The 24,686-nt window shown below is 45.8% G+C and overlaps 1 protein-coding gene across 4 annotated transcripts in view; it reads right to left on the reverse strand.

Moving 5' to 3' along the window:
• Nucleotides 1-24,686, reverse strand: part of NFRKB (nuclear factor related to kappaB binding protein) — a 988,461-nt gene that overhangs the window by 726,085 nt on the left and 237,690 nt on the right. For all 4 annotated transcript variants that reach the window (XM_086956902.1, XM_086956901.1, XM_086956903.1 and 1 more), the window contains 2 exons: nucleotides 13,872-13,932; nucleotides 480-654 (listed from right to left, as the gene is read on the reverse strand). In XM_086956902.1, coding sequence (XP_086813028.1) covers nucleotides 480-654; nucleotides 13,872-13,932 — 236 coding nt within the window. The remainder of the gene's footprint in view (nucleotides 1-479; nucleotides 655-13,871; nucleotides 13,933-24,686) is intronic.

Consider the following 24,686-nt stretch of genomic DNA (forward strand, 5'->3'; position numbering starts at 1 on the left):
GGCGGACGGGCCTTCTTGTCCGCACTTCTGCTGCTCTACCTGGCTACCGCCCTCTTTGATGCGGTCTTTGATGCCCCATTGCCCCTCCCTTTGCGATCATGTTTTTTGGCACCCCCTGTGTGGGGTTATGTGGCGGAATGTCGCCTGTTTTTTCTTTCCTTTCTCTTTCTTGATCTCTTTGCTCTGTTTCCCTCCCCTTTTCTATTTTCACCTTGCATACTACAAATAAAAATTTTATAAAAAATAATCAGACAATATAATCCTTTTTGACATTCAGTTTCATGGAAGGTAGCGCTCATCAGATTACTCCAAACTTTACCACATAAATAATAATTAATGAAGAACTTGGAAGTGTTTGTGAGATAGCACATGCCGAAATATAAAGAAAAGCACTCTTATGCCTACCACAACTATACTGAAGGTAGGCATGAATTCATATTGGCACGAGAATATTATTTTTATCACCCACGCTTACTCACCAAGGGACAGGATTGTGACATAGGCAGGACGGTCAGATCTCAGCAGGGAGTGTTCTCGTGCTTTGTTCAGAGATGTCTCCTTGTCAAACACACCTTTCACCGGTCCGACCACCGACTCAAAACCGTGCATACGGAAAGTGAATGCCTTGTGCGGTTGACTGTAGCGAAGACGCTCCTGGGAGCAGCAGCAAAAAAAAGTATATTGGAGAAAGAAAAAAAGATAGGGTGATAAGAGTTCAAGGATATTGGCACTATGAAAATGGAACATGGGGATAAATTGGGTATGTTTTACTAAGTACAAAATTATGTGTACAATATGGATTGCAGAATGTTGAGGAAAGAAAGGTACAGAATGTGCGTACCAGAATGGTGGTATCAAGACACCCAAAAAGAGAGGACGGCTATATCATAAAGCTGATGTACTAACAAATGTAGAAACAGAAACAGCATGAAAAAGGATAGCAGAAGCAAATAAGGAGAGTTTAAACACCCTCAACATACTACAAATGCTTAATATGCAATGCACTCTGGGAAGCATAGATATGAGATAAACAATCTCTGCATCAAATAGGGTTATACTGCTTGTAGTTCATGTGATCAAGCGGTCACGAACTGGGGGTCGACGGTTCTCCTACATTGCAGCTAAGTTCTAGAACCAGTTTCCGGACTATTTACGACTTGAATCGTGTCATATTCGGTTTAGGAAGCAGCTTAAAACCTTCCTTTTTCCCCCGTCTGCTTAAAATCTTCCTCTTTCCATGATCAGTTGAGGTGGACAAGGTACAATGATAAGCGCTGGGATGCCCTTGGGTAGCCATGTGCAATTTTCAATTTCAATCTTTATTATGCTTTGGAACTCGTTAGAGGTCCACATAAAGAAAAAGTACAATACAAAATACCATTCTCAGTGAAAGTAGGCAAATCATAGCAATGACAATTACTGGAACACAGAGTGACACATTATTAAGCATGCCGGTCTTCAAAAAATTTCTAAAAAACATTTAAAGAAGTTAAAAATATGAAAACAAAATCTCTCATTGGGGGGATTATATAAAGCATACATAAAGGAATTCACATTTAGAATACCCATTTGCAAACATACTTGTCTTATCCACTTACTGCGATGAGAACGCAACGCTGGGCATATCAAAAGTACATGTATTCGGTCTTGGGTAGAGAGATGACAAAAATTGCAAATTGCAGATACTCCGTGCCATTTAGACAAAAGATTATTTAGGGGTAACAAATCTTGTCTCAATAAAAACCAAAATCTCCTAATACCATGAGGTAAGTTCCAAGTGGCGTAAGGTTGGGCGGATTTTCTTGCAAATGAATCAGTAAGAAGATTGACACCCTTCTTATCAAAAGTAGCAGTAAAGTCTAGTCTAAAACTAAGGTCCCAAGTGGCTTCCTTCAGGACAGACTTTAACTGGGATGCAGATAAAGAAAAGAGAGTACTCTCTTCCAATTGCAAGAGGGATACAGCCTTTCTAAAGTTGCTAACAATCAAGGAGTGTTCCCCTAAACCTCCCAATAATTCAGTCCTTAAGAGGAACCTCATAGTCCCCTCTTCTCCTCTGGCTATGCTTGCGACCCAGCGCACCACAGCTGCCAAGCCTTGCACCCAGCTGCTGCGCAGACCGAACTCAAGTCTGCAGGCTGCCACGGAGCTGGCGGAACTGACTGAAGAAATACTTCTTAGCAATTTCCCCTCCACCTTATTTAAGAAATCCCAGTGCTTTATATCAATTAATTCTAAACCATATAGAAGGGTGGATGGGACCTTTGCCCTAAAGACCTCCAGTAAATGAGAAAAATGCCTTTTTCCCAATGCCGAGTACAGTGAATTTAGACTTCTTCCTTGAGCTAATGCCTTTCGGACACTGTTGTCGGTGTGGGATTTGGCACTTAAATTATCACAAATTACTTTTCCAAGAAAAACATAATTCTTTACAACCTCCAGTTTGTCATCTCCCACAGACCAGGAAAAATTCCTGAATTTATGTTTTTTCCGGCCTGTGATGCACATAATTTTACTCTTACTTGCATTAATTTTTAGGAAATGAACAACTGCATACTCATGTAGAGCAAGGAGGCGTTTGGCAAGACCTTTGGGCATAAGATCCATTATTATGATATCATCCGCATAAAACATACATGAGATGTGTTTTCCGCCCAGAATTGGAGCTATACCATCGCAAGAGGAGAGAGAGGCGGGTAAATCAGCAATATATAACGAAAAGAGTAACGGGGCAAGTAAACAACCTTGCTTAAGACCATTGCAAGAAGGAATAATCTTAGAAAGCCCCCTGTCTCCTCCTTGCAACACCTGGCACCAGGTGTCTGTATGCAACAGCCGAATCATATCTAATAGATATGTCGGCATTCTCATAGCCGCGAGCTTTCTCCACAGCAGTGGACGGTCAACCTTGTCAAATGCTGTGGAGAAATCTATAAAGGCCACATAGACTCTTCCGCCACGTACCCCTATGTATTTATCAGTAATTGTCTGAAGAGCGGAAAGATTGTCCAGCGTTCCGTGGCCCTTACGAAAGCCTACTTGTTCTAGGGGAAGGATTTGTTTTAGCGCCACCCAATCATTAATTAGTGATAATAGACATTTACAAAACACTTTCCCGATAGCGTCTAGAAGAGCTATTTGGCGATAATTGATAGGCAAATTCCTATCACCCTTTTTAAATAGCGGAACCAGAATACTCCCCTTCCAGGATGCTGGAATATATTTTTTAAGGTAACAAATCCTAAAAAGAGGAAATAGGATTTTGCTCCAGGATACTGGATTTTGTTTTAAGACTGATATCGGGAGTTCATCAGGACCCATGGCACCTGAAGAACGCATGTCTCTTATAGCTAATTCTATGGATAGTACTGAGGGGTATTCAGTTATGGGGGTAGTATTTTCCTCAATTCCCCTAAGTTGCACAAGCCGATCATTTTTTGCATACAGACTTAAGATGTAATTAACCCAGGTTTGTTCGGAGATAGGAATTGGAGATGGGCGCACTCTAGAACCACATCCTTCCCCAATAAGGGTCCAGAATTGTCTAGCGTTCCCATGGACAGCGGCTTCTCGCAATCCAATCCATAACATGTCCTCTTTTTCTCTTTTCATTTTTTTCTTTAACCTGCTCCGCCTCCTTTTAAGAAGGGATATTTTCTGTGATCTTTCTACCGCACCACATATATATTGTTCCCTCACCAATTTATTTATTTCCTTATTAAGGGAAACAACCGCTTTTGGGAGGATGTTTTTTTTCCTAGTTAGGTTCGATTTTTTAACAGCAGAGATGACCTCCTTTATAAAAACATCAAAAGAGCACTGTTCCACCCCCTGCCAATTATTTAAATTGGACACAGTTTTTTCAAGAAGGGGTTCTAGATCCTTCATGGCTTTATAATCCCAAAAACATCTTCCTGTTTTTTGAAAGGAGACCACCTCCCTATCCAACACCCAGGTATCAGAATTCGGAGGCACTAAAGAGAGCGTTAGTACCATAACATTATGGTCACTAAGGCTAGTGTCCATGACCACCAAATCCCTTAACAAGGGGAAAATAGGTTGGTCAACAATTATATAGTCTAAAATTGATTTGCTGTTGAAGGAGCTATGGGTATAGTTTGCAGGGACATCAGAAGGAAGCCTACCATTAACTATGAGTCCCTCCGTACTATATAATTCTTCCAGCAGCAATTTGCCCCTTTTGTTTGTTTTTATTTTATCCGGAAAAATGGCTTGGGGTATCAATAAAACCTCCTCTTTTTCTTTATTCCTAAATAATTCTAGACTATAATTGGACACTTTACAATTTAAGTCGCCAACTAACAAAAAATTAGAGAGAGGGGTTGTTTTTTTAATTTGTCTAATAAAAGTAAAAATTTGCTTCATCAAGGTGTTAAAAGGATCACCAGGCGGAATATAGGCATTTATTATAACTAAAGAGTGACTCTCCCCAATTTTGTCTAAGTTGGAGAGGGTCACAGCCTGAAAAAGGTTGCTGGGATCTGTATAATGAGAGAAACTCCACTTTATTGTATTTGATAAAAGACAGGCAATTCCCCCTTTTGCATGACCTCTGCTAGAGGGGGTTGCCGCCACCTCCAATACATAATAATCCTTCACTATATTCAATTTATCAGTACACCAAGTTTCCTGAATGCAGATTATATTAGCATTCAAGGAAAAAAGATATGACAATTTTTCAGGATTATTATTGATGCCAGCTGCATTCCAGGAGATGACAGAAAAACTATTGCTAAAGGTGAGAGAACAATCTAGGGTTGTCCGTCACCTTAGTCACCAGGGCACCGGGTAACCAGTTCCATTGCTGATCATTTTCAGATAAACCTCTGTTTATTGTTATAGGGGAGAGAATGGGATGCGTTACTATCCTTTTAGTTTTTGACACTCGAATTTTTAAGTCATCAAAAGGTTGAGAGAGACCAACCGAACTCAATCCCCTAAGAAGACCATTCGCCATGTGATTATCTCCACTAATGGCGGTAAATGGCACCACATCAATCCCCTGGCTCTGAAAAAGTTCAGCTTTATTTAATATTAGATTTACTATCAAATTTGAGTAAAATCTTACCCTAGTAAATGACGTGGACCCTGATCCCAATACTGTTACTAGGTCAATGTCGCTAGATTTGATTAGATTCAGTCCCTCAATAACCTTACAACATTTCAACAGAAAAGATCTGTTCAGACTTAAATCATTATCAAATAATGGGACAAAGTCCAAAAACAAAGAATCAGTACAGAGTTCCGTGGATTTATGAACGGTGTTTTGGCCCACAATTGCCCCCTCTATCCGGGTCTGGAAAGAAGGTGCAGAAGGATTTAAAGAAGTGGTAGCCACCAAGGTGGAACGTCTTTCTTCTTCAACTAAACGGTGGGGCAAAGATTTTTCTTTTCCTATACCCTGATCAGTTAGATTTAATTTAGAGCAGTTCATAATAGTTTCATCAGAATCAAGGGAGCGCCCCAAAGAATCAGAGGATGGCCTAATTGGATCAAGCTTCAGAAATACCTTATCCTTGTCCTTGTTATCTTCAACCTCCACAGAGGGGGACTTAAAGGAAACTTTGGGATTCTCAAAGAGAATTTGTCTCTGCCTCCTTTTTTGGAATCTGCGGAGAGCCTTCCTCTTTTTCCCCCCCTTGGGTTTTACCTGTTTTTCCGCTTTTTCCTCCAATTCCAACCCCTTAGATTCGAGATCGAAAATAGGGTATACTGCCACTTCGGCAATAACATTAGGAATTACCAAATTATTTTCCTCAGCAACAATACCTGGGATGGAATCACTTATACAATTATAAGCGGAGGATTTCAAATTAGGACACACGTCCTTCACTACAGGAGCCACCGGCGTATTCTCAATCACCAGGCAAGATGTATTAGCCCGAACATTAATGGGAGGTATTAAAGTGGGAGGATCAGAGCCACAACTCCTTTCACAGGTCTTTGTTAATAAAACCTTTAAAATTTGGGTAACAGAGTCCAGTACGCAATCCGAGCTACCCACGAATTTATTAAGTAGCGTAAGAATTGAGGATAGCAACTGTTCCAAAGAAAGTAAATATTCAGATATAGGTTTCTCTGAACATTTCAGGCTAGGATCATTGATGACCTCAATCCCGGTTATATTGAGCAATGGACTTGAAGACATGTTTGTTTTAAATGAAAGATCTTGCGAGTTGAGAGAAGGGGTACTACTAAAAAGATGGAGGCCAGAAGGAGTTGCGCCCATAGGAGACTTTACAACTTCTGATAATGCCCTAGGGATATCACCCAAATAACGTTTGCACAGCACAGGGTCAATAATCAGGGGCTGTGATTCTTCATTTATATCCTCCCTCAGCTTAGTGAAGGACGAGGACCCGTTGTGCAAAACATTTACAGAAGTTAATAAAGTCTTAGAGTTACTGGGATTAACTTGACTGGAAATTAAGCATTTCTCATTCTCCAGGAGTACAGAAGTCGTAGATGAAATATCCCCAGAAATACATGGGCTTAGACCAGGAGTTCCCAGTTCCACCACCTTCTTTTGGCAAGCCAAAGATGTGATAGGGGTTGAGACCAGGGAGGAGCTTTTATCAGAGACAATATTTTCCTGGGAAACACCATCTAACGCTTTCTCCCAGAGCTGGAAAATCTGGGTTTGACCTTTCAACTGAATCGTTGAAATATTCTTATTTCGAAGGGGGTTTGATCTAGTCTTAGCTGTAGATCTTCCCCCCAACACTCTTCCAGATCTCAACTTTTTGGCAGTCATACTATAACAAGGATCGAACTATAATAAAGTGGGGAATATAAGATGCCAATACACAAGTAATAAATAAGAAAAAAATAGATACTATCTAATCACACAAGCAAACAATCATAGGCAAGAATAAAGTCACTCGATAAACAGCAGTTTGCCTACTTTAACACGCATTCAATGGGATTAATCGAAAATAATATCTCTGTTTAAAAGAAAATTAGGTAGTGGGCCCAGCCCAGCCTACTTCAGCCCACTGAGGGCCACAGAGGGCCCGCCCTTGTCCCGGGCTTCTCCCGGCGCGCTCCCGCTTTGCGGTACCAAGTAAGAAAATATAGCTGCGCTGAGGTGTGGGAGGAGCCAGCAGGGAGAGCGGGTCAGCTGGTGAAGAGGCCGAGGGTAAGGCGCTCCTGGGACTGGAAGTCCTGCGCCTCCCCTCGCTCGCAGCCCTGCTTTCCCCAACACCTCAGAAGCCCAAGCGCTAGAGTTTCCAAAGCGCTATGCCGGAAAGTGCAGGCGAAGCGGGTTCCACAACTAGTGAAGGCTTAAAAACCGAACAGCCGTCAGGAAGAGCGAGTCCTTGATGCTCGCAGTCCGAAACGCCTTCAATGAGAAAGAAATCAGCAGGTGAGCAATCAACCAAGGCAGCTGACGAGCAGGCTTTAGCTGCGCTGAGGTGTGGGAGGAGCCAGCAGGGAGAGCGGGTCAGCTGGTGAAGAGGCCGAGGGTAAGGCGCTCCTGGGACTGGAAGTCCTGCGCCTCCCCTCGCTCGCAGCCCTGCTTTCCCCAACACCTCAGAAGCCCAAGCGCTAGAGTTTCCAAAGCGCTATGCCGGAAAGTGCAGGCGAAGCGGGTTCCACAACTAGTAGCCATGTGCTATATAAATGTTGCTTCAAATAACACAAATCCTACTACTACAGGGAGCAAGAAGGGGTGCCCCATCCGCTGTATTTTACAATTAAAGAAGTTTCTCCCTCCTCAATTATTAGAGTCCAAAACACCAACATTTTCTGAAATGTTGCACAACTAATTGCGTTGTATTACGTCTAGAATCTGAGCTCAATGCATGCAGGGGAAGTTCTACTTGCCAGGTTATACTGGGAATGTTATTTGAATTGGACCGTTGGGCTATGGACCGAGGTATGCAAAAAGTACCTGTGTGTACTACTTAGGCAGCTCCATATGTTTATGTGAAATAAACTTACTAGGTAAAATCTCTCAACACGTCTGTAGTCTATTGCTACAAATTAACTGCCGACAACTGGAGTTGCCTCACGAGCCCTGCTAGTCACTTGGTTTGAGGAGCTTCCCCAGGTTATGTACATCGTGAAACCAGATCTATGTGGTGTACAGGTGTTGATGGCACAGTAGCTGCTCCTTGGACATCTCTACAATTGGATTGAGGATCATGAGCTGTGGTTCCCAGTTTCCTAGTCGTATATGCCAGGGCGTGCCACCTCCGTGAGTACGGTACTTTACTGCGTTCACTGGGTGCTTCAAGGGAGATTTTAGGCAAAGTCCATGTTAAATTCCAGCGTTGACTTGGAGACCCCTCTGAAGTCTGGGGCTGTGTATCTTAGCTGTGCATGTGCTGGGTTTTTAGGGCATATAATGCTAACCAACGCAGGTTGTGTCCGCCATCTTGGAAGTAGTTTGTATGGCCGCATTTGTATTTATCTAAATAAGACTAAAAAGCATATCACAAAGTACTGCGTCAACCATTTGAAAGGCAAATATTTAATGCTTAGTGAATAACCTTGTGCATGCTACTTCTGAACGCTACATCCCTGCCACTCTTCAGCAGCTGTTCTTTGTACCTGCTGTTTCAGAGTGGTTCAGTGCCAACCTGCTGCCATTTGGAGGTTGTTTCTGCCGCGATACTTGGATAGTGAAGATTATTATTTTCAAGCAATACTGTCAATCTAGTCTACTGAACGTAGTAACTCAAAGATACCCAAACAGTGACCAGCACACTTATTGTCTCTACTGCTGTTTGTTTCCATCAAAACTTTCATTAACATATTCTTAAATCAAAGTCAAGAACACAGAATCATTCTACTGCAGGTAGGAAGTATCATTTTGCTTGTTACTTCAAGAACATTACCACAGTGGCAGGCATAATTATGAATATCAGCTGCTTGCCTATTAGCACTAAAGTTTGCTATAAGGTGCTTTGAACAAATGATCTGCTGTTTTTCTCCTGTATCTAACATACTCATGTAAAAAACTAATTTTATTCTCTCTATGCTCCATTTATTAAGTATGTTGTTACCCAAAGAGACATGAATACTATTTAGTAGCATACTATGATTCTGGTTACACTGTATTGAGCAGCATATCTACTTTGAGTATCTGGTATACACAATGCAATCAGCTGCTCTGCCTCCATCCTTTCAAGGCTTTCCTGGAGGTTCACCAGTCAGGTGATCAGTTTGGTTTGATGCATTTGAGATGTATTTAGGAGCAATGTGCACCTCCAGATTCAGAGCAGAAAGAAAAAAGATGTCTGCTTTTTCACTCACTTGGTGTTGAGGGGAGATCCATGTGAGAAAGTGGCTCTATATATACTGGACCAGAATAAGGTACAGTGTGTATAGAGTCTACAAACCCCAGAGGTATAACGGAGGTTAAAGCCAGGTGTGACCTTACTCTCTAAAGTGGTAGCTTGGTCGAGCAGTAAGGCAGCACCAGAGGACAGTGCAAAGTATTTGTTGTACACACTCAGTCAGCAAAAGATTTCACACACTCAAAGACTGAACTCCAGGCCAATTGTTTTTATATCAAAAGATATAGTTGTTTTATTTCTAGAACCACCAGGTATCAAAAATATACTGTTCTCAATATGAGAGGTCTCAGATGAGTACTTTGCAGGAAGGCAATACTTTGTAAAGACAATAGGTACAGGTGTTGCAATAGGCAACACAATTCTACACACAATTTAGCATTGAGCTCAATGGATTTCATTATATAAACACAGTTGATTACTTTGTAGATTACATTGGTAATTCCAGGACTGGCTCCTTGGTTCAGTCCTGGGGTCTAAGCTGAAAACAGTTTAGCAAAAACGATTTAGGTTTTATTGTGATTTTCCAAGAATAAAAAGCGATTTTAAAAGTTCACACTTAGAAGCTTTTCAACAGAAATCTGGCAATGTTATCCAATGGGAGAAAATTCAGGTTGCAGGTACAGTACGATCTCGTTACCTTTGTAATCCAGCACTGGTCTCCTGGGGCCAGCACTGGCGTCTCAACTCAAAACAGGTAAGTAATTACGTTTCAGTATTACGTATGATTTTTAAAGAATATTTCTAGTTTTCAAAAATAGACACTTCGAAGAAATGTCATAGAAATGCAGACAATGGGTTCCTATGGAGAAAATACAAGTTACTAGTAAACCCGCTAGGGATTGCTTTTGTGGTTCAGTACTGGTCTACTGGGTACAGTACTGGCTCCTCTCCGGAACACAGGTGAGTATTTCAGAATTCGGAATTCGGATGATTTTATATGAATATTTTACGTTTTCAAAAGTAGACAGGAGATTTTTCGAGTCAAACCAGTCAATTTATTTATTTTTATTTTATTTTAAAGGTTTTATATAGCGCTGGCTAGACCCGGAGGTATCAGAGCGCTTTACATGAGCATCAGATCATAGTTACAGGTTACATTGTTACAAAGGTTGCACAGATATTAGAGCATGGCAACATTGTTACTTTTAAGATAGAGGTAAACAATAAGCACAAATACGTAAGGGGAAAAGCAGGCAAGGGGAAAGATTCAGAGGAGGGGGGGTATGAGCTGGGGAAGTAGACAGGTAACGAAGGCGGGAAAGAGGAAGGGAGGGTAAAGGACACAGCATGGAAAGAGGAGGGGAAGGGCGATGGGGACACAAACCGGTAGACGAGTCAAAACGACGTCCAAAGTCCAGTAAGCTGTGATCCCAGGGGAAGGGGTATCACTTCACTATCTCTGTTGCGGGAGGCTCCCTTTACGCAGTGGACTCTCTCAGAGGGGTCTCTGAGACTCCAAGGTCTACATACTGGATCCTTCCCCAAAAAGGGGAGAGGGAGTACTTTGGGGTGCCATACCATACCTCAGCTGTGAGTGGCTCCCTTGGCGCAGTGGACTCTCTCAGCGGCTTTGCTGACACTCCAGAGTAAAATATTGGATCTTTCCCCAACAAGGGGAGAAGGAGTGCTTAGTCAAAGGGCACAAATGTTATTCAATGGCAGGTAAGTGGGTTACCGGTTTCCTGGTGAGTACTCGACTGGTGAAGTTGTGGTTCTGGGTATAGACTAAGGGGTCCCCCAGTGTCAGGTAGGTACAGTTGGTTCACTCTCATTGGGGCAGGGGCGGCCGGATGCAGAGGTAGTTAGGCCCAATGTTATCCAATGGGGGACAGGGGGCCTCCGGTTGGTGTCTGCTGGCTAGCAGGCCACGCAGCTGTGGAAGCTGGGCTCCTGGTCACTTGCTTAGGACAAAGGGGGAAGCAGGATAGGACAAAGGTGGCACAGCCAGCGGTACTCGGCGGCTTGGTGCAGGGTGCTTTTGAGCTGTTGTGCGCTAAATGTTATTCAATGAGGACCTTGAAAAGGGAACAAAGGCTGGAGGCTCGGGGACGGAGGATCTTCTGGAGCGACCAACACTTTGAGGGGTAAGTTGGGATCTTGGAGGATAGGTAGGCACCCAGGAGTTGGGCACAGGGGGCCGGGGGGCGCCGGGTGCAGGGGTGTCTTTTGAGGTCAGGAATTCTTACCCCTGCTGGTCGCGGTCAGAGGGGTCCTTTGTCCTGAGGCTGCAGGCGTCGTCGGGGTTGTCGAGGAGGGTCTTTGGGAACTGGACTTCGGGTCCCAGTCGCCGGGGGAACGTCCTTGTGGTCTTGGATCATTCGGGCACGGGCCGGGCACGGAGGGTGCAGAGTGGGCTGGTCCGGAGCTTCCTGGCTGGCACCAGGGGTGTTGTTGCAGCAGAGCCTCTGCTGATGGGAGTCTCAGTCTTTAAGATGGTCAAGGCAGGCAGGTACTCTGGGTGTCCCAAGGTTGCTGTCCGCTGGAGTCACCGGGATTAGGCAGTAGCAGTTTCCAGGATCGACAGGCCGGTAGGGCTGGGGCCAAGTCAGTTGCTGTCATCCTGTTAGCAGCTGCACGGCGGGTCTTCTTCGTCTTGATCTTCTTTCTTCTTTTCTTATCGGGATCTGAGGAAGGAAGGTTCAGGGAGCCCCTAAATACTGAATTTAGGGGCGTTACATGTAGGGCAAGGGCAGGGACCAATAGGTCCCTGTCTTGGGGTGGGTACACCCCCTTGCCTGCTCCTCTCCTGTGGGAGGGGGGCAGGAGCCTAGCTGGGATTGGGCAGGGCTCCCCATCTTCAAGATGGCCAGAGCCCGGGGTCGTGCTTCACCTCGTCTCCCCCACCTGAGGGGTGGAGTGGGCATAGGCTGGCACACCCCCCTTCCTGACTTAGTTTTTCCCGCCAGTCTTCCCGCCAGAGTGAGGGTCAGAACTGGTGGGGACCAGTTGCGGGGTACAGCAAATGGTCTGGAGAAGCTCACAGAGGTGGACTGCCTTTGAAGCTTCCCCCTGCCCATCCTGGGGGAGGAGACCTAGCACCTCGCCCAGGATGTGCATTGTTGCAGGCCCAGGAGAGTGGGGGGCTCTCCACCCAAGGGTCCAGCAACATGTCTGCTGTGTGGCAGCCTCTGCAGCCACTCAGCCCAGACGTGCATTGTAGGTTAGGATTTCAGGGGGCATCTCTAAGTTGCCCTCTGGTGCATTTTACATTAAATCCCACACTGGCATCAGTGCAGGTTTAATGTGCTGAGAAGTTTTGTACCAAACTTTTAATCTTCAGTATAGCCATTATGGTGCTGTGGAGTTCGTAATGACAACCTCCCAGCACCATATACTCTGAATGGCATCACTGCACTTACAGTGCCCAGGAATGGCCCTGGGTACTGTAGGGGCACAGGGCTCATGCACCTGTGCCCACACCTCTGTCATAGGGCACCCAGCTAGAGGGGTGAATGAAGTATGCCAGGGCACTGGGTTCTGTGGGAATGGAACACAGGGATGTGTGCCATGTCGACTCTTGGTTTAGTTCTGTACTTAGACACTCAGCCTGCAAAGGCAGGGTGTGGGTGTCAGGGTACAGGGCCCCTGATGGTGGCACAATAAGTGCTGCAGTCTTCAGGGGTCTTCTCTGGTCACCATGCCCTGGGTACCTAGGTTACCATTTACTAGGGGCTGATAGGTGGCCAGAGATGCCAATTGGGTTTTAGTGTCAACACAGTTTTAGGGAAGGAACACAGGCTCTGGGTACCTGGATGGCAGGAGCCCAGGGCACACTCAGTCAAGCACATCAGCAGTCAGAAAAAGGTGGGGCCATACCAATGCAAGAAAGAAGGGACTTTCTCACAATCCACATTTAAGAATTAACTTGAATTAGTCTTAGAGGAAGGTGAAGTTCTTGATGAGGATCAAGTGGCAGTCCACTCCGAAAGATATTTGATGAACAGGCCAGTTTAATAGTTCTCAGATATAAGTTTTTTAAACAGAAGATCGATGAACATGTGGAACGAACCTACATCATAAGCCCTTTGTACACTTGTTTCTGAATGTCAGTTTGCTAATTTCAGGTTGCCTGAAGTCCTCAAATAAATAAAGAAGTCCAACAGCCTATGAGACTGTTACATGCCCAATAAGCATTATCTTATGATTAGGGAGTAGGTTGCAACTTTTCAATTCCTTCTGGTCACTATTGGCAATTTGGCCCATACCTGTGCTTGACAAAGGGCCACAAATAATCTAACATGTCATGTTTACATAAAATCTAAAAGTCAGCTATGCCTTGCAATTCCTCGGTCACTGCAGTTGCAGCCATTCACAGGGCATCGCACATTGCTTCCCACTTCACTAATAATAATGGGGAAAAAGAGTGTGCAACTCCCTCAGAATATTCATTTTGTGATGTGACTGGCGTTGCCAAAGGCTGGGCTTTATGAAAAATGATGCTGTGCAGTTCATACCTACTGTTGCAACTTGCTCAATAGTAGATTAAGATCTATAAATCCTACAATTCTAGAATTTTGGATAATGGAAGTAAATGTCTCTTCTTACCTGCTCTTGGAAAACCCTCTTTTCGTCTCCGGAGCTTGGAGTCACCACATAGTCCGTCCTCCTGAAATAAAATCCATTCCATCAATTACAAATATTCTGGTAACCTAGAAGTTAAAATGCTCAGCTATTAACGTAGTAGGAGGTTTAAACCTGCCATGTGCATCACCACCGCAGTTTAAAGGTAATACGAGAAGTGTCCAAGACAGTCGAAGGACCATACAAGGGTCTAGGTGGAAGTTAATAAAAACAAGCATTTGCAATGCAATAGGTCTCGCAGTTGTTAGAGTTTGAGCCATTGGCATTGTAAATGGCAATGCCTTTTATTTATGTGTTGGTTTATAAAACGTAAATAAAAGGCATTGTCAATTACAATGCCAATATGTTAAACTCTCGCAAATACTAGACCTATTGCATTGCAAATGCTTGTTTAGATGTGTTTTGCACTTTACAAACATTCTACGATTACAAATATAACCTAAGCCCTACATACACAATAGTTTCCTATCCAAGATCACTAAGGTCTAGGCCTACCAGAAAGGGGATGGTTTGCAGGCAGTGGGGCAGAAGAGTCATTCTTGCCCAGGTCCAGGGCTTTTTGAGGGGCTCTACACTCCTGCGGCTTCAAAAAAATATATATATATCCAGATGCTGATGTACCATTTTGTTTCTTTCTCTAATGCACATATTTATAAACTTTGAAAAAGATTCTATCAAAAAGGGAATGGAAGTCCTGGTTTTAACATAACATGCTCAACACTTTGCGAACCAAAGGTAGTAAATCAATCAATCAGTAATCTTATAAAGCGCGAATACTCACCCATAAGTAATTGCAGTCTTCTCAAACATTACGGTAAACTCTCTAAGTAGCTGCATTACTGCATGGAAAAATACAGGAGAGCCGAGTATCTTGGCAATTCGGAGATAAATGTTTGCTATGCAAGGTGACTGGACAGGATGCCTTATTTCAAGAATGACCTGAGGAGGCCCGAAGTGACTCCAGGTAAATGAAAATATCCAACCTCACTGAAATTACAGTTTGAAAAGGTTTGATGCCACTTATGCACCCTGAGCCCAAATATACAGTTGTACATCCTGCAAGAGTTGTGTGTGTGTCTGGATGTGTGTTTGCATCTCGTATGAGAGTATATTTGTGTGCGTGTGGTTGTAACACCTATAACGGGGAAACACAGCACAGTTGTATGTGGTTGAAAATGCTATGAGTGTGTGTTTGGTTGTAACTCATACGAGAACATGGTTGTGTGGTTGGTTGTAACTCTTGTAAGAGAGAGACAGAGTGTGCGTGATTGTTACTCATATGATGGAGTTTTGCAGGTGTATATGGTAGTACCTCCTTGAGAGAGTGTCTGCATGTGGTTGTACCACCTATGAGAGTGTGGGTTGTACCACCAAGGAGAGGGTGTTTGTGTGGTAGTACCTACTATAAGAGTGTGCATGTGTTTGTAACACATAAACCAGAGACATTGTTAATGTGTGCATGCTTGTAAATCCTATGTGTGTGTGTGTTGTACCATGAAAACGAGTGAGGGTGTCTTGTGGGGGTGATTGTAACTCCTCTAAGAAAGAGAAAGAGAGAGTTTGTGTGTGTTGTTGTAACTCATACAAGAGAGTTTTTGAGTGGTCCCTGCATGACTTCTGTGCCCTGCCTACTTGCCTCCGTAAAAGGAAGTAGGGCTTCTACACTGCACTGCGTGTCAGCGTCAGTACTCAGGCACCCTGTTCAAACAAATCCTTCTCCGCCACTCTCCAGACATGTCACAAACAGAGATAATGTCGTCTTCTGGGTGTTCATCGTTATTTGTGGCTTGAAGCCGGTTAGGTTATAAGAAAACAAAAGCAGCACACCAAATCCGATTGGAAACACTTTACATTTTACCCCACTGTTTCTTTCTTATATCTACTTGGACTAGATGCGGACTGTTTGTTGCCTCGCATGTACAACCATGGGACCAAATGACATCCAGCTAAAAAGGCCATCACAATTATTCGACTGTCGTTATTACTCTTAAACCTAAGAATGTTCATGCACTGCTATCCCTATCCAGAGTTTCTTTCCCAACAAGGGAAACCCAAAGCTGATGAACAAGGCCTTAACCCATTCTCTTCACCAGTCAAGATGCACGAGGCATCTCTAGTTTGCAAAAAGCGAGGGAAAATGGGAAAACGAAAATTATCAAACAAATAAGTCCTCCAATCTGCGTAAACAGTGGCGTGGGGAGTACCAACCATAAATTGATGACGCTGAAGGCAAAGGCGTAATCGCTGGAATATCAAAACAAGAAGGAATATATAATCAACAGCCTTCACACTGCAGCACTGAGTTAAACCCTGCCTGCCTGCCTACACCCTAGGGAGCCGTTTGTCAGGAGCTCAAAACCAGGAAATATCGATGCAGCCCCTCATCCTTCCGAGGTCGATAAATAATTATCCACAAATAGGGTAAATGTAACATCGATTGTTTATAGCGCTAAAAGACATTTTGGGCGGAAAAATACCATTTAGTTCAAGTTGCAACGAGTAGAAATTGTGATTTCTTCAACAGCGGGGAAACAGAACTACACAGGCGAGATCTCGATGGACTGTCCCAATGTATTTCTTTTTAATGCGGCATTGTGCCATCACACTCATTTTAGGACTGGCACCGGGCTTAAGTAGCTAGAGAAGCGTGGCAGGCGCACAAATGCTCAATTACCAACAGGCACACGAGTCGATGTTGCACAGTGAGCATGCTGCACCATATCGTTATGTATTCTCAGTCATCCAATAGATTTGGACAAGCGATTATTTCGTGCAATCTAGGCGCTACTTTTCTTATACGCTAAATTGAAAAAAATCCATATATTAAAGGGGGTCTTTGAGCGGGGGCTCGTGAATTCACAATAATAAATCCTTCAGTACATTGCATTCCATTAATCTCTTGCAGTACACTGCAAGCAGAAGATTTAAACAGCGGCAAGATGTTCTGCAATGAGGCTGCTACTAAATTACTTATTTCAGTGTACACAACACCTACATTCGAGGCCCTTTTAAGGGATTATGATTTATGAACAATCAGAGTTTAATGTGGGGCCTCTAGGCTCACGACTGAGAGCAGAGGAGAGCTGATAATGTGTGGAGATCTGGGTCGCAATCGTGTCCGATTAGGAGCTCAATCTTATGCTGCGTTGTCAAACAATTTGCTAAAGGAGAAAATAGATTAATTCACTGATATTTAAAACTTGGACCAGGTCTGTAAGCCTGTGCTGTCCTGATAACGGACAAGCCTCAACCGCTCTGAAGAGAGCAGAGCCTTTCACGCAGGATCCTGCCGATGGTATGCTGAAACAAGTTCAACAAGCGCTGTACAAGATGCCAAATACGGCTATAGTAACTCATTAAAAAACACAAACCTTCATGACATTTGACCTCAGAGGCATTTATGAGTTAAGGCCCCAGGCTTAAAGCATTAACAGTGAGCCAAGCTTCATACGATGAAAACAAGCATTTGCAATGCGGACATCGGGAGGAGGGCGAGAACTGATGTCAACACATGACGACAACTGAAAAGACGGGAGGGAAAGCGAAAGCCAGAGCAGCACTTACTTTGATGGCCCGAGCTGCTCCCAAAGCAGGTCAGTCTCCTCCATCACGGGGCTCGGCAGCAGGGCGCGCCGGGATGGTTCACAGCGACCTGAGGCTTGGGGTCCCTTGCCCGGCGATGAAGTTCAGTGCCACGTGGGCTTAGGCTCCCCGGACCGAGTGAGGAGGCAAGGAGCGAGTGCTGCGTCTGAGGGGCTCTGTATACGAAGGCACAGGAGCAGGCTGTGCTGAGGAGGCAGCAGGCACGCTGAGCGCTGGCACGGGTGACACGCCTTAGCAGAGAGGCGAGCCTCGCTCGCAAAAGTGAAGGCGTGGGGGAGCTCGCAAAAGTGCCGAGATCGCAAGAGAAGAGAAGCTGCGGGTGCACATCGGCTGTCTGAAAGACGCCGTGAGCGCGCACATGGGCTGTCCGAGCGCCATGTGCACACGCAATGCACCTGTCCTGTCCTGCACCATCGCGTATTATGTTTTTGGGGGGCAGTTTTATATACCGCAACCTCGACCCGAAGGTAACGGTGAGCAACAGTAATATTACACAAGGAAATATTTATTTTCTTGTAAGCACGGGGAGATTATGTGATGTGTTACATCCTTGCAGGCGCTGCCCGGGTGAGGAGCGAAGAAGCCCCTCCCGCCCGGCGTCGACGACACTTCCGTTGCCAGGCAACGGCCCCACCGGCACCAATCCCAGCGCGGCTCCTCGTCTGACGTCAGAGGAGCTGCGCTCGGGATTTGTGAGGCAAACGAAGTTCCCGGGCTGCGGCGGTGTTTACGGGGAGCCAACTTATAATTGACATACAATGCCGCTGTGGGAGGCGGCGGTGATTTCAGACAGGCACCTTCTAGCACAGTGCCTTCACATGCGTAAGGGGAGAGGAGCCCGGTGAGTGGGGTTGAGGGTGGGGGTGTACGCGCGTGTGTCTGTTTGAGTGTGTCTGTGCGTGCGTGCGTGTGTCTGTTTAAGGGGGGTGCGTGTGTGTATGCAGCATGTGTCTGTTTAAGGGGGGTGCGTGTGTGTGTGTATGCAGTGTGTGTATGTGCGCATGCGTGAGTGTGGCTTGGTTTGAGAATGGCAAAATGAGGCACGGCGACGTGCGCGGTCACGAGGTAGAATCTCCGGCAGGAGACGCTCGCTCGTGACAGTCTGCTGTCCACATTCCCCTGAAAGTGGCGACATAAGTGTCGAGCCTAGACAGCAAAGCTTCGCTTTGCTTTCGTCTAGGCTCGACCTAAAAATACACAAAACCCTGTAAGTTTTTACAACCTTTTCTCTCCAAGTGCTATTAAGATGTAAGCATGCAAAGAAGGAAAATGGTTTTACACAAAAACAGGATCTACCCCACATAAACATAAAACTTGAGGGTAATTGTAGGAAGCAGGCTCTCTATAAAGTGCAGAGAATCCAGGTGACCCTTATTGATTTACTGGGGTTCACTAATAATTATAACAAATGCTCTGTTTTGTGGTAGTGTGGGCAAGCAGTTTAGACCTCGTAGAGGATAGTGTTAAGCACTTATTCCACACACAGAGTCAGTAAGCGAGACACACACTCAATAAAGAAATCCAATACCAATTTATGAAAATATCATAGATTTTTATAGGAATTTTGATACCAAGATCGTCATAATCAGATCTTTTTCAAGTTATCAGTTTTTAAGTCACAATAAAATGAACAAGTTACTTACCTTCGGTAACGCTTTTTCTGGTGGATACAGTATCTGCCTGTGGATTCCTCACCTTGTGAATATCCCCTTGCGTCAGCAACATTCGGAAATTCTTTTTGTAGCTTTGCGCCGACGTGGACGACGTCACAGAGGCACGGCATCACGCGCGACTCCGCTGACGTCACCGACTCCATAATAGGCCCACGCTGGCGTGATGACATCAGTTCTGCCCTTTTTTCCGTGCCTTCGAGGCACACGGACGGACCGACAACAGTAGATATATACACAGTATACACAGTACATAAATGTCAAGATAACACACATAGTGTGAAACCAATGCAGGAAAGCAACTGAAGTAAAACATTTCCTTTGACAATAAAAATATTAACATTACAGTAACTCAGGTATAGAAGAGTGGGCAACGGGGAGGCGGGTGGGTCAGTGAGGAATCCACAGGCAGATACTGTATCCACCAGAAAAAGCGTTACCGAAGGTAAGTAACTTGTTCTTCTGATGGATACATCTGCCAGTGGATTCCTCACCTTGTGAATAGAGTCCCACAGCAGTCCCCACTCCCGGAGGAGGGTGTCCACTCTCCTATACCAGAAAATCTTGGAGGACAGAGCGCGCAAAGTGGCCGTTTCTCCTCACCTCGGAATCCAAGCAGTAATGCTTCGCGAAAGTGGGGAGGGAGGCCCAAGTCGCCGCTCTACAAATGTCCTCTACAGGTACACCCCTGGACAAAGCAGATGTAGAAGACTTTGCCCTAGTAGAGTGAGCTCTAATACCCTCTAGAGGTTCCTTACCCGCCAGGGCGTAGCAGATCTTAATGCACAGGATAATCCATCTCGATAGCGTGCGCTTGTGCACCGCCTTCCCCTTCTTGCAGCCAGCAAATCCAACAAAGAGCTGGTCATCCACACAATAGTCTTTAGTCCTATCGAGGTAGAAGCTCACCGCCCTCTTCGGGTCCAAGCGGTGTAGTCTCTCCTCCTCCTTGGAAGGGGGAGGATAGAAGGTAGGGAGGGTAATGGACTGCCCTAGATGGAAGGGAGTTACCACCTTCGGCAGAAAAGCAGCCCTGGTCCTGAGTACCATTTGTTCAGCATGAATGGTCAAGAATGGGGGCTTAGAATTAAGAGCTTGAAGTTCACTTACCCTCCTTGCCGAGGTAATTGCAACAAGAAAGATCGTTTTAAAAGACAACAGCCTCAAGGGACACTTGTGCAATGGTTCAAAAGGCGAACCGATTAAAAAAGTGAGCACAAGATTCAAATCCCATTGAGGAACAATAAAGGGAGTAGGAGGGAATTTATTCAAAAGGCCTTTTAGAAACCTTAAAACAATAGGAGATTTAAACAAAAATGGCTGATCCGGCAAACAGAGAAATGCTGATCATGCCGATAAATAATCCTTGATAGTAGCAACCGCAAACCCTTGCTGAGCCAAGGAAAGCGCAAACTGGAGTATATCAGATAAACAAGCCCTCAAAGGATCGATGGACTTCTCCCCACACCAAGCAACAAATTTAGACCATCTATAAGAGTAAATGGACTTGGTGGAGTCACGCCTGGCCGATAAAATGACATCCACCACATTGTGCGGGAGAGAAAAAAAATTCAGGTTGCCCCGTTCAATCTCCAGGCATGAAGGTGTAAGGTCTGGAGGTGGGGGTGTAGAATCTGCCCTCCATCTGAGAGAGGAGGTCTGCCCTGAGAGGGAGACGGAGCGGCGGGCACGAGGAGAGGTGGAGAAGATCTGTGTACCACACCCTTCTTGGCCAATCCGGGGCGATCAATATGACTTTGGCCCGGTCTTGGCAAATCTTCCTCAGAACCCGAGGAATCAAAGGTATGGGAGGAAACGGGTAAAGGAATTGTGAGTCCCAACTCAACTGAAACGCATCTCCCAGTGCTCCCTGCATCGGAAACTGGAGACTGCAGAATGACGGGCAGTGCGCGTTCTCGTGAGTGGCGAACAGGTCCACCTGAGGAGTCCACCATGTCCGAAAGACGCGACGAACCACCTCCGGATGGAGCCTCCACTCGTGATCGGCTGAAAATTGCAGACTGAGACTGTCCGCACACACGTTCAGAACTACGGCCAGATGATTTGCCATCAGACACATCTGATGGTCCTGAACCCAGCCTCTCTGCAGAGACACTGCGACCCCACTCCTCCCTGCTTGTTGACATACCACATCGCGGTTGTGTTGTCCGTCAGGACCTGAACCGACCGACCACGAAGGGAAGGGAGGAAGGCCTTGAGCGCCAGACGAATCGCCCGCAATTCCAGAAGGTTGATATGAAGCAACCTTTCCTCTGGAGACCAAAGACCCTTGATCTCCAGATCCCCCAGATGAGCACCCCACCCTAGAGTGGATGCATCCGTTATCACTGTGGCCACCGATGGAGGCAGTTGGAAAGGCTTTCCTTGAGACAGATTGCCCTCTACGCTCCACCAAGACAGATCCGCCGCAGTTTCTCTGGAGATCCTGATAGACTCCCTGAGATCTCTGTTGTGTTGAAACCACTACCTGCGGAGGCACCACTGGAGTGCCCTCATGTGCCAGCGTGCATGGTTGACCAGCAGAATGCAGGAAGCCATCAGACTGAACAGACGAAGGACCTTCAGGACTGGAACAACCGATCCATTGTGAAAAAAAGGAATCATTTCCTGTATGTCGCGAATCCGCTGAGGAGGAGGGAATGCCCGACATACAGTTGTATCCAGTACCGCACCAATGAACAGGTTGCGCTGTGAGGGCACCAGGTGAGATTTGGGTACATTTATCGAACAACCCAACCTGTACAACAACTGAGTTGTGACTTGCAAATGATGGAGCACTTTCTCTGGAGACTCTGCTTTGATCAGCCAGTCTTCCAGATAGGGGAAAACCGGAATCCCCGACCTTCTGAGATGTGCTGCCACCACTGCCATCACCTTGGTAAAGACTCGAGGTGCAGTAGTAATTCCAAACAGAAGGAACGCAAACTGGTAGTGCCGCGAACCCACCGTAAAATGGAGATACTTCCTGTGCGACTCCAGGATCGGAATATGAAAATACGCGTCCTGCAAGTCGAGCGACACCATCCAGTCTTCTTCCAACAGCGCTTGAAGAACCTGCGCAAGGGTGAGCATCTTGAACTTTTCTTGTTTCAGATAAAGGTTAAAGATCCTGAGATCCAGGATTGGACGCAACCTGCCATCATTCTTGGGAATCTGGAAATACCGGGAGAAGCATCCCTGACCCCTTTCTTGCTCTGGAACCACCTCTAGCGCGCCTTTATTTAACAAGGTCAGAACTTCCTCCTGTAGGAGACTGAGATGTTCTTCTGAGCAAGCCCCTTGGCAAGGAGGGTAATTTGGAGGAAATTCCCGAAAGGGAAGAGCATACCCATTTGCCATAAGATTAAGAACCCATTTGTCTATAGTGACCGATTCCCAATCCTGCAGAAAATGGGTAAGCCGACCCCCCACAGGACCAATATGATTGAGAATGGGGAATCTTAGGCTGCTTTGCTGCGGTGATAGGGGGTGAGGTAGAAGAAGAGGAGGAGGAGGGTTGACAACCTCGTGGACGACCTCTGCTTTTTCCCCTATAGGACTTGTACAGCGTGTTCTGTTGCTGCTTTCGAGGCTGTCCTTGCGGACGAAAGGACGACTTTCCAAATCCTCTATACCTTCTGAAAGATCCTCTAGATTGAGTTTGTAAGCCAAGTGATCTTGCTGTGGCCTTACAATCTTTGAATCTCTCAAGAGCGGCATCCGCCTTCTTACCAAAGAGTCCTGTGCAATCGAATGGTAAGTCCAACAGAGTAGCTTGCACATCAGAAGAAAAGTCTGAAGACTTCAACCAAGCCCCCCTTCTCGTAGCTACTGCAGAACCCATAATCCTTGCCACTGAGTCAGACGTATCTAGGCTGCTCTGGATAACTTGACGAGCAGCAGCCTGGGTGTCATCCAAAACTTCCTGAAAATATTTCTTATCTTCATCAGACAGTTTTGGCAGTAACTGCTTAGAAGAATCCATCAAGGCATGGATATATCTACCCATCAAGCAAGTAGCATTTGTAGATTTTAGTGCCATGCTTGCAGATGAGAATATGTTTTTGGCAGACTGGTCAATGCGCTTTGAATCCCTGTCAGCCGAAACCTGAGGAAAAGCCCCTGAAGATTTCTTTGAACAAGCCGCCTGCACTACTAGGCTCTCAGGCGAAGGATGAGCCGACAAAAACTCTGGATCTTCAGGTGCCACCCTATACCTCCGTGCCACAGTCCTGGAGACCGCAGGAGCAGAAAAAGGCTTCTTCTAAACCTCCAACACTGGCTCCAAAATTGCCTCATTAAATGGTAATAGAGGTTCAGACACAGATGAGGGAGAATGCAACACTTCAGTCAGAAGATTGGATTTAAACTCCGTGGTAGGCAGAGTAATGTCCAATAACTCATCAGCTTTTCTCACCACCATATGATAGGGAGCTGCATCCTTAGAGGGAGCATCCGGGCCAGGAGAAAAATCCCACTCAGGTGAGACATCAAGGCCACTTGCGTCCTTTAATTCCGCAAAATAGTCTTCTAATTCAGGAAGTTCACCTTCCTCCATCTCTTGCTGATAGCGTTCCTCCTCTACAGCCCTCTGGGCTTCCCTCCTGGAGCAGATCCTGGGGGCTGGAGTCGATGGCTCCACAACCGACTGTCGGCCTCGGGATCGGCGTCGAACGCGGATCCGACGGTGCCACAGACTCCAAACGAGGACGACCAGACGGCGCCGGAGAATCTCGATACGGTGTCAGAGATTCTGGATACGGCGTCAGGGCTCTCGGCGCCGGAAAGTTCCAGGACGGAGTAGCTGGCATAAAGGGCATAAACGGAGCCTGGGCATAAGTTTGGGGAACACCCAAATTAAATGCAAAAGGACACATGGGACCCGCAGGTGCGCCAGATGTGTACATTGCCCTCGCAAAGACGCCATACATTGCGTTAAGGTAATGTGATGGGTCCTGACCTGGAGCCGGGAATGGAGGATAATTACACGGCGTCGTCCCTGAAGCCGGTGCTCCTTGAGTCGGGCCAGCCGGCGCCGATAAAGGGACCTCCTCAGGTTGCTCCTCATCCTCATGCTCTGGCTCAACCTCACGAAGATCCGGAGAGTGAACCGAATCCGAGGGAGCCGGCGTCGGAGATCGAGAGACCTCGACTTCGGGAGTCACAACCTTCACTGGTGAAGCCGGATTCGAAGGCAAAGGACCGACGTCATCTCTACGACGCAGAGGAGAAGATGACTTCGGCGCAGATTCTTTATCAGAGTGGCGCCTTGAAGAATGCTTCTTCTTCTTATGTCTCTTCGACTTTGAATGCCCCAAAGCAGATTTCGAACCCGACCTGTATTCGGATCGAGACCTCGACCCCGATCTTGATTTCCTTTTACTCGCCTTCTTCTCTTTTTTCTTCTTCTTGGGCATAAACAATTTCGCCTCCCTTTCCTTCAATGCCTTCGGGTTCATCTTCCTACAGCACACACATTCTTCGACGTCGTGATCGGAAGATAAGC

Source organism: Lissotriton vulgaris, chromosome 2_1, assembly GCF_964263255.1.
Source record: "Lissotriton vulgaris chromosome 2_1, aLisVul1.2, whole genome shotgun sequence".
NCBI classification, from domain to species: Eukaryota; Metazoa; Chordata; class Amphibia; order Caudata; family Salamandridae; genus Lissotriton; species Lissotriton vulgaris.